General features: G+C 49.3%; 1 protein-coding gene across 1 annotated transcript in view; it reads left to right on the forward strand.

The window, feature by feature from the left end:
* The first annotated feature begins 7,134 nt into the window (after positions 1-7,134).
* ARFGAP3 (ARF GTPase activating protein 3) overlaps positions 7,135-15,390 on the forward strand; it is a 30,608-nt gene continuing 22,352 nt past the window's right edge. The window contains exons 1-2 of the mRNA XM_075855605.1: positions 7,135-7,334; positions 12,376-12,494. Of these exons, the coding sequence (XP_075711720.1) occupies positions 7,266-7,334; positions 12,376-12,494 (188 nt within the window). The 5' untranslated portion in view covers positions 7,135-7,265. The remainder of the gene's footprint in view (positions 7,335-12,375; positions 12,495-15,390) is intronic.

Consider the following 15,390-nt stretch of genomic DNA (forward strand, 5'->3'; position numbering starts at 1 on the left):
GTGGTCAGGACGGAGCCGTGGAGAGAGTGGAGCGGCGGCAGAGAGAAGCAGCGGAGAAACCTGTGCAGGACGAGTTTGTACAGAGAAGAGGCCGCAGTGAGTACTCGGCCCCCCAACTCAGCAACCACCAGCAGTGACCGCCCAGCAGCCACCAGCAGTGCAGAGGTCCAGCCGTGCGGTGTCCATCGGTCCAGCCGTGCAGAGGTCCAGCCATGCAGCAGTCAGACGTTGGAAGCAGCTCCAAGGACGAGGGAGACGACGCTGAGGAGAACAGGTACTGGAATTGTTTTCCCTGGGCGAGGACAAGGAAGCTCAATTCCCGTAGTCGTGCACCAGAGACTTGTCCACACGGAGAAGACGAAACAGACATTGAGCCGCGCACTTCCACGTCCCAACCTCCCGCCCGTGGCTACCGCATGCCCGGCCACCGGCACCCATTTATGAAGACCTGTGTGATCTGAAGTCAATGTTTCATCCCAAGAAAGAGATCCGATTATGATTGTCTACAGTGAAATAAAAGTTAACCCAACATCGGTGTCGTATCTACTGTCCACTACTACAGCACCCACCTACAAGTGGACAATCAGATGAGTCTCCGTCACAATGTGTAAAGAGTCCTCATTGTCCTGTCTCCACAGGGGGTCTTCAGGAGGCCCCAACATCACTCAGCTCAGCTGCAGATGAGCAAACGAAGCCAATCCAATTATCTCATCCCGGCTGTGGCAGATAATAGACGAGCAATACACATAATAGTACAAAAGACACAAGTCACAGACAGACAGCAGACATACAAACCAAAGTCATTATAACAAATCATGGTTTACAATACACCAGGGGGGCTATATGGCACTATCTACATGGGGGAAGTGGGGGCACTGTCTACAGGGGAGGTGGGGGCACTGTGTACAGGGGAGGTGGGGGCACTGTGTACAGGGGAGGTGGGGGCACTGTGTACAGGGGAGGAGGGGGCACTGTGTACAGGGGAGGTGGGGGCACTGTGTACAGGGGAGGTGGGGGCACTGTGTACAGGGGAGGTGGGGGCACTGTCTACAGGGGAGGTGGGGGAACTGTGTACAGGGGAGGTGGGGGCACTGTGTACAGGGGAGGTGGGGGCACTGTGTACAGGGGAGGTGGGGGCACTGTGTACAGGGGAGGTGGGGGCACTGTGTACAGGGGAGGAGGGGGCACTGTGTACAGGGGAGGTCGGGGCACTGTCTACAGGGGAGGCTATATGGCAGTGTCTACAAAAGGAAGGGGGCTGTATAGCAGTGTCTACAAGGGGGAGGTGGGGGGCACTATCTTCCTTATAAGACCTGCCGGAGACAAAAATGACAAAACTATTGTATGGCACCAGTGATCTAATCATCACATGTTCAAATCCTCCAGGGAGACTATAAAAATGTTTTTAAAAAAATAAATTAAATCACGTTTTTAAACCTAAACCAAAAGAAATTGAAAGTAAAAACTCAGCATCTCATTTTTTAAATAAAATAATTAAAAAAAATTCAATAAACAGGTGGTCGCGCCGTGTCCGTAAAAGTCGGAACTATCAGATTATCACATTATTTATCCCATATGCTGAATTTCTGTTTTTTTTGGTCTCCTTACCGCCCCAAATAACTTGAATAAAAAGTGATCAAAAAGTTCTATGTACCCCAAATTGGTACCAATAAAACGACATCTCGCCCTGCAAAAAATCAAGTCCTCGCACCGCTCCATCGAGGAAAAAATAAAGTCAAAATATGGCCACACGAAACAAATGTATTGTTAACAAATAGTTTTTTATGTTATAAAAGATATAAAAATGATATAAATTTGGTATCACCGTAATCGTAGACCCGCAAAATGGCGAACGCAAAAAAAAAGAAACAAAATAGTAATAAAGGTTTCTCAGTACATTATACGGTGCCGTTAGAAAATACAACACGTCCCGCTAAAAACCAGTCCTCATACGGCTATGTTAATGGCAAGTGAAGATTTCTAATGTTAATCTGTTTCCCCTTAGGCGGGATTCACACGAACGGGTCGCGCCCGAGCCCGAGTGCCGGCCGGTAAAATCGGCCATTCTGCCCGTGTCGGGCCGGGCAGATCCGGACAGTGACATCAGCGGCAACTCCTGAAGGGGAATCCCCATGTGTTCGGGGATTCCGCTTCAGGAGTTTCCCCTGATGTCACTGCCCAGATATGGACAGAAACATCAAGCGCTCTGTCCAGGAGCGGAATCCCCGAAAACACGGGGATTCCGCTCCTTCAAGGAGCTAAAGTGCGGCTAGCACATAGCAGAGCGGGGAGATACCTCCCCGCTCTGCTATAGTGGCGTCGCTGCAGTAGTAGCAGCAGCAGCAGCTGCTAGCGGCGCCATCGAAGGTGTCGCCGGGCCAGGAAAACAAGCAGGGGAAGGGAGCCAGCGCAGCGCTCCCTTCCACCTGCTGTACACCCCGGCCCTGCCACACAGTGTACAGAGATGCCATTCGTCAGAATGGCATCAACTCCTCCTCCTTCTCACATGCACTCTGCGCTGTGAGGAGGAAACAGAGCGCAAGCTCCGGAAAACCCGGCCATCACTCGGGACACATCCCGGTGATGGCCGTGTATTACCCGGCCCCATAGACTTCTATGGGAGCCGGGCGGCCGGGTACCCGGCCGAAGATAGAGCATGTCCTATTTTTTGACGGCCGGTTTTCCCGGCCGTCAAAAAAATCGGTCGTGTGAATAGCCCCATTAGGGGTCTATTATTCCTAATGCAGCCGGGTGCCGGCCGATTTATGAACGGCCGGCACCCGGCCGGGAAACCCTGCCGTGTGAATGAGGCCTTAGTCCTAACAGAGCCCCCATAATGGGGATTTAGGAAGAAGTTACCCCATAGCTGGGGCCCTCTTATCTGGAGGAACTCAAAATTGACCGCTCAAGAGCCGTCTTCGTGGGGAACCAAAAATTCAGCCTATAATGGCGGATACATGGCGAGCCCCAAGCTGGATCCGACGTCATCCAGCCCAAGAGGTGGACGCCGCTCTAGTAAAGGGGGCACTAGAAAAATGTGAGCCGGTCTACTGGCCTCTATACGTCATCTACCCGGGGTAGGATTCATGGATTTTAAGGCCTCATGGACACGACCGTAGCCGGGTCACCCGCAAGCCACCCACAAATCGCGGGGCGTGCACTATTTCCTATGAGCCTGGACCGCAGAACACGGCCGTTATAAGACATGGCCGTTCTTTTTGCGGTCCAGGCTCCTGGGCCATGCACGGACCGTGGAAACCACATAGAAATGAATGGGGCCGGAAGACTCGGTGGAGAACTCGGGGAGGGGCTGACCTGGTTACAAATGAGGGGACTTTGGAGTAGACTTTGGCTGTAGCTTTAGCAAGTCCATGTCATGGTCGGGCACACCACGTGGGCACCAGAGCCCAGTACATTGCATGTCGGGGACTGAGACCCCTGATTATAACCGGGAAGAAATAACCCTTATAGGATAGGAAATTATATGGGAAGATGAGTATAAACCTCTTAGGACTAGACTGCTGATCAGGTGTATCTCAGCCTCTCACGGGTGATACTCCGCTGATCAGGTGTATCTCAGCCTCTCACGTGTGATACTCTGCTGATCAGGTGTATCTCAGCCTCTCACGTGTGATACTCTGCTGTTCAGGTGTATCTCAGCCTCTCACGTGTGATACTCTGCTGACCAGGTGTATCTCAGCCTCTCACGTGTGATACTCTGCTGATCAGGTGTATCTCAGCCTCTCACGTGTGATACTCTGCTGATCAGGTGTATCTCAGCCTCTCACGTGTGATACTCTGCTGATCAGGTGTATCTCAGCCTCTCACGGGTGATACTCCGCTGATCAGGTGTATCTCAGCCTCTCACGTGTGATACTCTGCTGATCAGGTGTATCTCAGCCTCTCACGTGTGATACTCTGCTGTTCAGGTGTATCTCAGCCTCTCACGTGTGATACTCTGCTGATCAGGTGTATCTCAGCCTCTCACGTGTGATACTCTGCTGTTCAGGTGTATCTCAGCCTCTCACGTGTGATACTCTGCTGACCAGGTGTATCTCAGCCTCTCACGTGTGATACTCTGCTGATCAGGTGTATCTCAGCCTCTCACGTGTGATACTCTGCTGATCAGGTGTATCTCAGCCTCTCACGTGTGATACTCTGCTGATCAGGTGTATCTCAGTCTCTCACGTGTGATACTCCGCTGATCAGGTGTATCTCAGCCTCTCACGTGTTATACTCCGCTGATCAGGTGTATCTCAGCCTCTCACGTGTGTTACTCTGCTGATCAGGTGTATCTCAGCTTCTCACGTGTGATACTCCGCTGATCAGGTGTATCTCAGCCTCTCACGTGTGATACTCCGCTGATCAGGTGTATCTCAGCCTCTCACGTGTGATACTCTGCTGATCAGGTGTATCTCAGCCTCTCACGTGTGATACTCTGCTGTTCAGGTGTATCTCAGCCTCTCACGTGTGATACTCTGCTGACCAGGTGTATCTCAGCCTCTCACGTGTGATACTCTGCTGATCAGGTGTATCTCAGCCTCTCACGTGTGATACTCTGCTGATCAGGTGTATCTCAGCCTCTCACGTGTGATACTCTGCTGATCAGGTGTATCTCAGCCTCTCACGGGTGATACTCCGCTGATCAGGTGTATCTCAGCCTCTCACGTGTGATACTCTGCTGATCAGGTGTATCTCAGCCTCTCACGTGTGATACTCTGCTGTTCAGGTGTATCTCAGCCTCTCACGTGTGATACTCTGCTGATCAGGTGTATCTCAGCCTCTCACGTGTGATACTCTGCTGTTCAGGTGTATCTCAGCCTCTCACGTGTGATACTCTGCTGACCAGGTGTATCTCAGCCTCTCACGTGTGATACTCTGCTGATCAGGTGTATCTCAGCCTCTCACGTGTGATACTCTGCTGATCAGGTGTATCTCAGCCTCTCACGTGTGATACTCTGCTGATCAGGTGTATCTCAGTCTCTCACGTGTGATACTCCGCTGATCAGGTGTATCTCAGCCTCTCACGTGTTATACTCCGCTGATCAGGTGTATCTCAGCCTCTCACGTGTGTTACTCTGCTGATCAGGTGTATCTCAGCTTCTCACGTGTGATACTCCGCTGATCAGGTGTATCTCAGCCTCTCACGTGTGATACTCCGCTGATCAGGTGTATCTCAGCCTCTCACGTGTGATACTCTGCTGATCAGGTGTATCTCAGCCTCTCACGTGTGATACTCTGCTGTTCAGGTGTATCTCAGCCTCTCACGTGTGATACTCTGCTGACCAGGTGTATCTCAGCCTCTCACGTGTGATACTCTGCTGATCAGGTGTATCTCAGCCTCTCACGTGTGATACTCTGCTGACCAGGTGTATCTCAGCCTCTCACGTGTGATACTCTGCTGATCAGGTGTATCTCAGCCTCTCACGTGTGATACTCTGCTGATCAGGTGTATCTCAGCCTCTCACGTGTGATACTCTGCTGATCAGGTGTATCTCAGTCTCTCACGTGTGATACTCCGCTGATCAGGTGTATCTCAGCCTCTCACGTGTTATACTCCGCTGATCAGGTGTATCTCAGCCTCTCACGTGTGTTACTCTGCTGATCAGGTGTATCTCAGCTTCTCACGTGTGATACTCCGCTGATCAGGTGTATCTCAGCCTCTCACGTGTGATACTCCGCTGATCAGGTGTATCTCAGTCTCTCATGTGTGATACTCCGCTGATCAGGTGTATCTCAGCCCCTCACGTGTGATACTCTGCTGATCAGGTGTATCTCAGCCTCTCACGTGTGATACTCCGCTGATCAGGTGTATCTCAGATTCTCAGGGGTATCTCAGCCCCTCACGTGTGATTCTCCGCTGATCAGGTGTATCTCAGCCTCTCACGTGTGATACTCTGCTGATCAGGTGTATCTCAGCCTCTCACGTGTGATACTCTGCTGATCAGGTGTATCTCAGCCCCTCACGTGTGATACTCTGCTGTTCAGGTGTATCTCAGCCTCTCACGTGTGATACTCTGCTGATCAGGTGTATCTCAGCCTCTCACGTGTGATACTCCGCTGATCAGGTGTATCTCAGCCTCTCACGTGTTATACTCCGCTGATCAGGTGTATCTCAGCTTCTCACGTGTTACTCTGCTGATCAGGTGTATCTCAGCTTCTCACGTGTGATACTCCGCTGATCAGGTGTATCTCAGCCTCTCACGTGTGATACTCCGCTGATCAGGTGTATCTCAGCCTCTCACGTGTGATACTCTGCTGATCAGGTGTATCTCAGCCTCTCACGTGTGATACTCTGCTGATCAGGTGTATCTCAGCCTCTCACGTGTGATACTCCGCTGATCAGGTGTATCTCAGCCTCTCACGTGTGATACTCTGCTGTTCAGGTGTATCTCAGCCTCTCACGTGTGATACTCTGCTGTTCAGGTGTATCTCAGCCTCTCACGTGTGATACTCTGCTGTTCAGGTGTATCTCAGCCTCTCACGTGTGATACTCTGCTGTTCAGGTGTATCTCAGCCTCTCACGTGTGATTCTCCGCTGTTCAGGTGTATCTCAGCCTCTCACGTGTGATACTCTGCTGTTCAGGTGTATCTCAGCCTCTCACGTGTGATACTCTGCTGTTCAGGTGTATCTCAGCCTCTCAGGTGTGATACTCTGCTGATCAGGTGTATCTCAGCCTCTCACGTGTGATACTCCGCTGATCAGGTGTATCTCAGCCTCTCACGTGTGATGCTCCGCTGATCAGGTGTATCTCAGCCTCTCACGTGTGATACTCTGCTGTTCAGGTGTATCTCAGCCTCTCACGTGTGATACTCTGCTGTTCAGGTGTATCTCAGCCTCTCACGTGTGATACTCTGCTGTTCAGGTGTATCTCAGCCTCTCACGTGTGATACTCCGCTGATCAGGTGTATCTCAGCCTCTCACGTGTGATGCTCCGCTGATCAGGTGTATCTCAGCCTCTCACGTGTGATACTCTGCTGTTCAGGTGTATCTCAGCCTCTCACGTGTGATACTCTGCTGATCAGTTATATCTGACTTGGTTCTGATTTCCTTGCAGTTATAAATGGGCGGAGCTTCTGGGAGTGACGCTCTCTAGAGAAGGGCGTGTCTTAACACGGTGCCCAGTAGAGGGGCGTGTCTTCTTTCGGTGACGCCTACGGGAAGGGGCGTGTTCCGGTGACGTAGCCGGCGGTTGTTGACGTGGCCCTGGCTGTATACAGCGCCGGTAGTTCGGAAGTTGCCGGTGGTGTCAGTGACCGGGATCATGAGTGAGCCTCACAAGCAGGACATTGCCGCCATCTTCAAGCGGCTCCGCTCTGTCCCCACTAACAAGGTGAGAGTCCAGACACGACGGGGGCAGCTGGGACGGGGATAGGACGGTCCATGAGTCTAGAAGCAGCTGCGCGGCCGGCGGCACCACCTAAACGCTCACCTGAGTCACCCGCGCCCGGGGAGAGCGGCAGCGGCGGCGGCGGCCAGCGGGGTGGGGGATGGGTTTACAGCAGGCCGACAACTGTGCAACAAGTGCGCGAGAGAGTTGTCAGCAAGAATGTGACCTGTGGGGGCGGGGCATGACACCTGTGCTAACGTGGGGGGTGACACCTGTGCTAATGTGGGGGAGGGGGACGCGGGTGCCTGTGCTAATATTTGGGTGGTGTGGAGGACACCTGTGCTAATATGGGGTTCGGGGGTGGAGGACACCTGTGCTAATATGGGGTTCGGGGGTGGAGGACACCTGTGCTAATATGGGGTTCGGGGGTGGAGGACACCTGTGCTAATATGGGGTTCGGGGGTGGAGGACACCTGTGCTAATATGGGGGGTGGGGGACAAGTGTTCTAATATGGGGTTCGGGGGTGGAGGACACCTGTGCTAATATGGGGTGGGGGGGGGTGGAGGACACCTGTGGTAATATGGGGGGTGGGGGACACCTGTGCTAATATGGGGGGTGGGGGACACCTGTGCTAATATGGGGGGTGGAGGACACCTGTGCTAATATGGGGGGTGGAGGACACCTGTGGTAATATGGGGGGTGGGGGACACCTGTGCTAATATGGGGGGTGGGGGACACCTGTGCTAATATGGGGGGTGGAGGACACCTGTGCTAATATGGGGGGTGGAGGACACCTGTGCTAATATGGGGGGTGGAGGACACCTGTGCTAATATGGGGGGTGGGGGACACCTGTGGTAATTTGGGGCTAGTAACTTGTTATCTATGAGCAGGAGGCGCGGGGTACGAGGTTCCTCTTGTACGGCGGCGGTTGTTTGCAGGACGCGGTTGTGTCGTGGATTTGGCGTTGGTGTAGTTGCCGGGGGGTAGTGGCGGTCTATATCAGTGGCTGCGCTTCGCTCGGCGACAGTGGCTCCGGTTGTCACGTTCCGCACTGACTTCTGGGTGATATCGGCTGTGACCCCCATGACGTATCGTGGTGTAGCCTTCCTCTGTGATAGACACATGGCTTCTCACAGTTGAGGGTTCGTTACAATGTATTAATTTAGTAAATCCTCTGAATGAGCTCTCGTGTGAATCGCCGGTTTTGGATCGAATTGTATTTCAGCCGATCCAACTATATTTCTCCCAGTGATAAGCGGTGTCAGAATTGTCTGGCAGCCATTTATCTCCACCCCTCCATAGAAGGAACATACGAGCAGAACGGGGCCTGTTCACTACTGGAAACATTACTGCTTATTTACAGAAACTGAGCTGATACTTCTCACAGCTGAAGGTTTGTCACAATGTATCCGTGTAGGGTAGAGCTTCGAACCTGAAGTCCAAGACAAGAGAGAGATTTTTGTTGCTGATGTGTTAAATTGATGTAACCGGCCAGGAGGGGGTCTTGGCCTCTGGATCTAAACAATGAATGTTCCGTTCACTGACCGCAAGCAGAGATCTTAAAAATGGCCGAGAACTGAAATACAAAGCATATTAGAATTCTCTTTTTATTTCGTAATATGAGACCCGGCAGAATGTTGTTACGTCCGGAGGCTGATTAATAATAAAGGTTCACGTCCCCCAGACGGGTCAAAGGTCTGGATGATGTGATGGTATCCGGGGACCTTTGTCCCTCAGAGGTGACGGCGCCACTGCAGATAGTCTGGGGGTGGTAATAAATTATAATAACACAGCGGCTTCCTTCCAGAACAACGCCACTCTTGTCCTCAGGCTGTGTCTGGTATTGCAGCTCAACCCTGTTGAAGGAAATACCAGACATAACCTGTGGACGTGAGAGGCGCTGTTTCTGGAAGGAATCAGACGTAATTATTTTTATGGGCGTTCCTGTCCGTAGTGACATCACAGGCCACGCAGTCACATGATCGGATCGTCCTTTGTGTCAACACAAAGTCAGTCTCTTCTTGTTGATAAATTTTTCAGGTTAAAATATTCTGTTCTCTTTAATTTCATATAAGATATTTATAGCGGTCAGAGTTTAACTGATACAGAGCTCCAAACCCCCTGCATAGACCTAGAGCAGGGGTCTCAAGCCCGCGGGACACAGAGCCGCTAGTATAGGCTCTGCTCCGGGACTCTGGGGAAGCCTCTGACATCGCTGTCCATACATCGACAATGATGTCAGGGGCTTCCCCAGAGCAGGAGTCCCAGTGATGTCAGAAGCACAGCTGGAGTCCCAGGAAGATACTAATAGCGCTCTGCCCGGGACTCCAGCTCTGGGGTTGCCCCTGACATCTCTGTCCATATATGGGCAGTGATGTCAGGAGCAGAGCTGGAATCCCAGGCAGAGTGGTAGAAGCGGCTCTGCTCCGGCACACCAGCTCTGGGCAAGCCCCTGACATCACTGTGGCAGCATCTGCGGAGGGCACTGTGGCAGCATCTGCGGAGGGCACTGTGGCAGCATCTGCGGAGGGCACTGTGGCATTACCTACAGACGGGCTGCCCAATCTTGACATGTGTGTCTGCCAAACGCTGCCAACTGAGCCTCCGGACTGCATTTAGCGACGCTTGAACTGAAAAACTGGATTGTTGAAATAAGCACGTGGAGAAATATCTCAAATTTTAAACCTAGCGCTATTATTATAGTAATGTAGTGTTATTGTAGTTCAAATAACTAATTGATTAACAATAATTTTGTATTGTATCAAATTTGAAAGTAATGTGGCCCGTCAACTTCCCATTTTTTCTATATGTGGCCCACTTACCCGGCCGAGTTTGAGACTCCTGACCTAGAGGGACTTGAGAAAAGGCTACTGTCTGCAGTCACCACTAGAGGGAGCTCAGGAGCTATGCAGACCATGCAATGAGCTCCCTCTTGTGTTGGCTGCAGGTAGTGAGCATTTTCTCATGTCCCTCTAGGTCTATGCAGGGGGTTTGGAGCTCTGTATCAGAAAAACAGCGCTGACTGCTATAAAAATAAATTCTGGAATGATCTGTAGACACGTCGTCTGTCCTTCCATTCCAGTTTATTCTATTTATCCTCTTGTATAACTGTCCAGTAGTCCAGAACACTTGATACCAGATTAAAGGATTTTTACCGTCTGAAGGAATTGTTAATGTCACTCCCTCAATTATCCGTCATGTCTGCGGCGTAGTCATCGCTCTGTTACCGGCTGTACTGGGAATCACACGGAGTATAAAACTTTATTTACAGCTACCGCGGAGAACAAGTGTCACTAGTGGCGGCATCCACCCCGTATAATGTCATCAGGGAGGGAAGCATGAGAAGACCTACAGCAGCCGCCATACTGGATGTGTCTTATAATGCAGGGGGCACGTCGTTTTTCTTACATTAGATGATTGTACAGTATGATGTGAAGATACATCCCAAAATGCAAATTGCTAAAAAATAGCCATGTGTAGAAACTGAACAAGCAGGTTATGATGGGAGATTTCAGCTCTGGAGCCTGCAGAATAGTGAGTGCAGCTCTGGAGTATAATACAGGATATAACTCCGGATCAGTACAGGATAAGTAATGTAATGTATGTACACAGTGATTCCACCAGCAGAATAGTGAGTGCAGCTCTGGAGTATAATACAAGATGTAACTCAGGATCAGTACAGGATAAGTAATGTATGTACACAGTGACCCCACCAGCAGAATAGTGAGTGCAGCTCTGGAGTATAATACAGGATGTAACTCAGGATCAGTACAGGATAAGTAATGTAATGTATGTACACAGTGACTCCACCAGCAGAATAGTGAGTGCAGCTCTGGAGTATAATACAGGAGGTAACTCAGGATCAGTACAGGATAAGTAATGTATGTACACAGTGACTCCACCAGCAGAATAGTGAGTGCAGCTCTGGAGTATAATACAGGATGTAACTCAGGATCAGTACAGGATAAGTAATGTATGTACACAGTGACTCCACCAGCAGAATAGTGAGTGCAGCTCTGGAGTATAATACAGGATATAACTCCGGATCAGTACAGGATAAGTAATGTAATGTATGTACACAGTGATTCCACCAGCAGAATAGTGAGTGCAGCTCTGGAGTATAATACAGGATGTAACTCAGGATCAGTACAGGATAAGTAATGTATGTACACAGTGACCCCACCAGCAGAATAGTGAGTGCAGCTCTGGAGTATAATACAGGATGTAACTCAGGATCAGTACAGGATAAGTAATGTAATGTATGTACACAGTGACTCCACCAGCAGAATAGTGAGTGCAGCTCTGGAGTATAATACAGGAGGTAACTCAGGATCAGTACAGGATAAGTAATGTATGTACACAGTGACTCCACCAGCAGAATAGTGAGTGCAGCTCTGGAGTATAATACAGGATGTAACTCAGGATCAGTACAGGATAAGTAATGTATGTACACAGTGACTCCACCAGCAGAATAGTGAGTGCAGCTCTGGAGTATAATACAGGAGGTAACTCAGGATCAGTACAGGATAAGTAATGTAATGTATGTACACAGTGACTCGACCAGCAGAATAGTGAGTGCAGCTCTGGAGTATAATACATGATATAACTCAGGATCAGTGCAGGATAAGTAATGTAATGTATGTACACAGTGACTCCACCAGCAGAATAGTGAGTGCAGCTCTGGAGTATAATACAGGATGTAACTCAGGATCAGTACAGGATAAGTAATGTATGTGCACAGTGACTCCACCAGCAGAATAGTGAGTGCAGCTCTGGAGTATAATACAGGATGTAACTCAGGATCAGTACAGGATAAGTAATGTATGTGCACAGTGACTCCACCAGCAGAATAGTGAGTGCAGCTCTGGAGTATAATACAGGATGTAACTCGGGATCAGTACAGGATCAGTAATGTAATGTATGTACACAGTGACTCCACCAGCAGAATAGTGAGTGCAGCTCTGGAGTATGTAGATTTGTGATATTGTCCAGTCTCTGAGTTTGTATTTTGTCCTCCCTGAATCTCTCCTTCTATATTTCAGGCTTGCTTCGACTGTGGGGCCAAGAACCCGAGCTGGGCCAGTATCACGTATGGCGTCTTTTTATGCATTGACTGCTCGGGGACACACAGATCTCTTGGAGTTCACCTAAGTTTTATCAGGTGGGTCCTTACTGGGTGCATCTTAATTTTTAAAGGGGGAAGTTCAATTTTACATGTATTTTAAAGACAGCCCCCCCCCTCCTCATTTAGGCTATGGCACCCCCTATGGGGCTGGAGTCTCATGAGCCCTAATCCCCCCCCAGTAGGGCATATGTGGACCCCCCCCCTTACACCTCTCTCAGGGGCTGTGTACTTGGATGACTCTGGGCAGTCGGCAGATTTCCCAGCACTCCCAGTCTGTGTCTGACTGGTTCCAGTAAGATGCTGCTGATCTCTTCCTGTTCTGGGTCCGGGTTGATCTTGTGTATAATGCGGGGCCCCGGGCCGTGTCACCAGGATGTGTATAATGCGGGGCCCCGGGCCGTGTCACCAGGATGTGTGTAACCCCGGGGTGAGGTGACGCTGCTGCTAGGAGGAGAGGTTCTGCAGACGGATGAGGGTGAAGGTGCTTTTATAATGTAGAGTTTGGCGTGAGCCGGACCAGCAGGTTCTCTGCACTTAAAGGTTCATATTATTAGATCTTTCTGTGACTGTCCAATAATCCGGAATCCATTTGATAAACGAGTTGCCGGCTGGGCTCATAAATGTCAGTGTAAGGCCATTTTGCTGTACTAGTCTAATAATCCAGAACATTTGGTAACCCGGCGCCTGTCAGGTCTCCATGATGCTGGATTAAAGGAATTGTATTATTTGACCATTTGGGAATTTGGGAAGAATGGGGGGGGGCCTGATTGCTACATAGGACTAAAAGCCGTGTCATTCATCCGCCAGTGACAAGAACCATAAATATGTTCCTGTTATATGATGTCAGATATTCTGGATTATCGGAGAGTGATAGAAACCTCTAAAAACTCATGTAAGGGGAGGGAACGTGATCGTCTCTGCTGCTACATTTTATTACGGTATCGGGGGCTGGATTATGACTTCTTGGATTACTGAATGCTGCATTAACCCCTACCCGCACGAGGACGTACAGTTGCTGAGTTTTTTCTACCATATTGGCAGACCCCGGTCCGAAATTGAGGGGTTGGCCGATGGTTAGCATGGCAAACGGGCTTCCGGGTCTGCCATGGACAGAAGCCCACCAGGACCAACCTTTGGCTGGTCCTGATAGACTTCCTGTCAGTGACAGGAAGTCACTGTGTCGTTCCCGACAGCTGAGACTCCAGTGTTGCCGATCAGCGGTTCATCGCCGCTGATTTCGGCAATTAACCCGATAAATGTGGTGCTCGATTGCGATCTCCTCATGTAGGGGGTTTGTAGCACATCAGCAGCCGCCATGCAATTGTGGGGGCTGCTGATGCTTGTGATGGCACCCGGGGGCCAGACAACGACCTCCGGGTCTGCCATGTATGGAAGCCTATGAGGATCAGCCTCTGGCTGGTCCTCGTAGACTGTCAGTGACTGTGACGTCACACTGACAGTTGGAATACGTTACACTATCTAGGTAGTGTAATGTATTCTAGCAGCGATCAGAGCTGCAGGTCAAAAAAAGAAAGTGTAAAAAAAGTTAATAAAAATGTTTTATAAAAGTGTACAAAAAAAGTCCTTTATTATAGGGAAAAAATGAAACCATTAAAAAAAAAAAAGTACACATATTTGGTATCACCGCGTTCGTAACGACCCCAACTATGATGTTCATTTTTCCGCACGGTGAACGGCGCAAACAAAATAAACGTGAAACTACGTCAGCATCGCTATTTTTTTGGTCACCACCCCTCCCAAGATATAGAATAAAAAGTGATCAAAAAGTCGCATTTACCCCACTTTAGTACCAATAAAAACTACAACCCGTCCCGCAAAAAACAAGACCTCCCACAGCTTTTTTGACGAAAAAATAAAAAAGTTACGGCTCAGAATAGCGTGTCCCAGAAAATAAATTATTTTATAGAAACGTAATTTTATTGTGCAAACGCTGGAAAACGTAAAAAAAACTATACACATATGGTATCGCCATAATCGTACCGACCCGCAGAATAAAGTAAAACGGAATTTATTGCGCACGGTGAACGCTGTAATAAATAAAGAATTTAAAGTGCCAAAATCGTTGTTTTTTTGGTCACCCTAGCTCTGAAAAAGATCCTGTGGGGTCAAAATGCTCACTATACCCCTAGAAAAATTCCTTGAGGGGTGCAGTTTCCAAAATAGGGTCACTTTTGGGGGGTTTCCACTGTTTTGGTCCCTCCGGGGCGTTGCAAACCCGACATGGCACTGAAAACCAATCCAGCAAAATCTGCGCTCCAAAATCCAAAAGGCGCTCCCTCCATTCTGAGCCCTGCCGTGGGTCCAAACATCAGTTTACGACCACATATGGGGTATTGCCGTAATCGGGAGAAATTGCTTTACAGATGTTGGGCGGCTTTTTCTCCTTTTATTCCTTGTAAAAATGAAAAAATTCTATGTTTCCACAGAAAAAAAGGCGTTTTTCCTCTTCACAGACTAATTCCACTAAATTCTGCAAAAAAAAAAAAAAAAATTCTAGATAATTTCTTCGAGGGGTGTCGTTTCCAAGATGGGGTCACTTTTTGGGGGTTTCCACTGTTTAGGTACCACAAGACCTCCTCAAACCTGGCATGGTGCCTAAAGTATATTCCTAAAAAAGGGGGCCTCATAATCCCCTAGGTGCTCCTTTGCTTCTGAGGCCGGTGTTTCAGTCCATTAGGACACTAGGGCCACATGTGGGATATTTCTCAAAACTGCAGAATCTGGGCAATAAATATTGAGTTGCGTTTCTCGGGTAAAACCTTCTGCGTTACAGATTTTGTTTTATTACAATTGAATTTCGGCAAAAAAAAATGAAATTTGTAAATTTCACCTCTACTTTGCCTTAATTCCTGTGAAACGCCTAAAGGGTTAAAACACTTTCTGAATGTTGTTTTGAATACTTTGAGGGGTG

Source organism: Rhinoderma darwinii, chromosome 3 (genome assembly GCF_050947455.1).
Source record: "Rhinoderma darwinii isolate aRhiDar2 chromosome 3, aRhiDar2.hap1, whole genome shotgun sequence".
In the NCBI taxonomy this organism is placed as follows: Eukaryota; Metazoa; Chordata; class Amphibia; order Anura; family Rhinodermatidae; genus Rhinoderma; species Rhinoderma darwinii.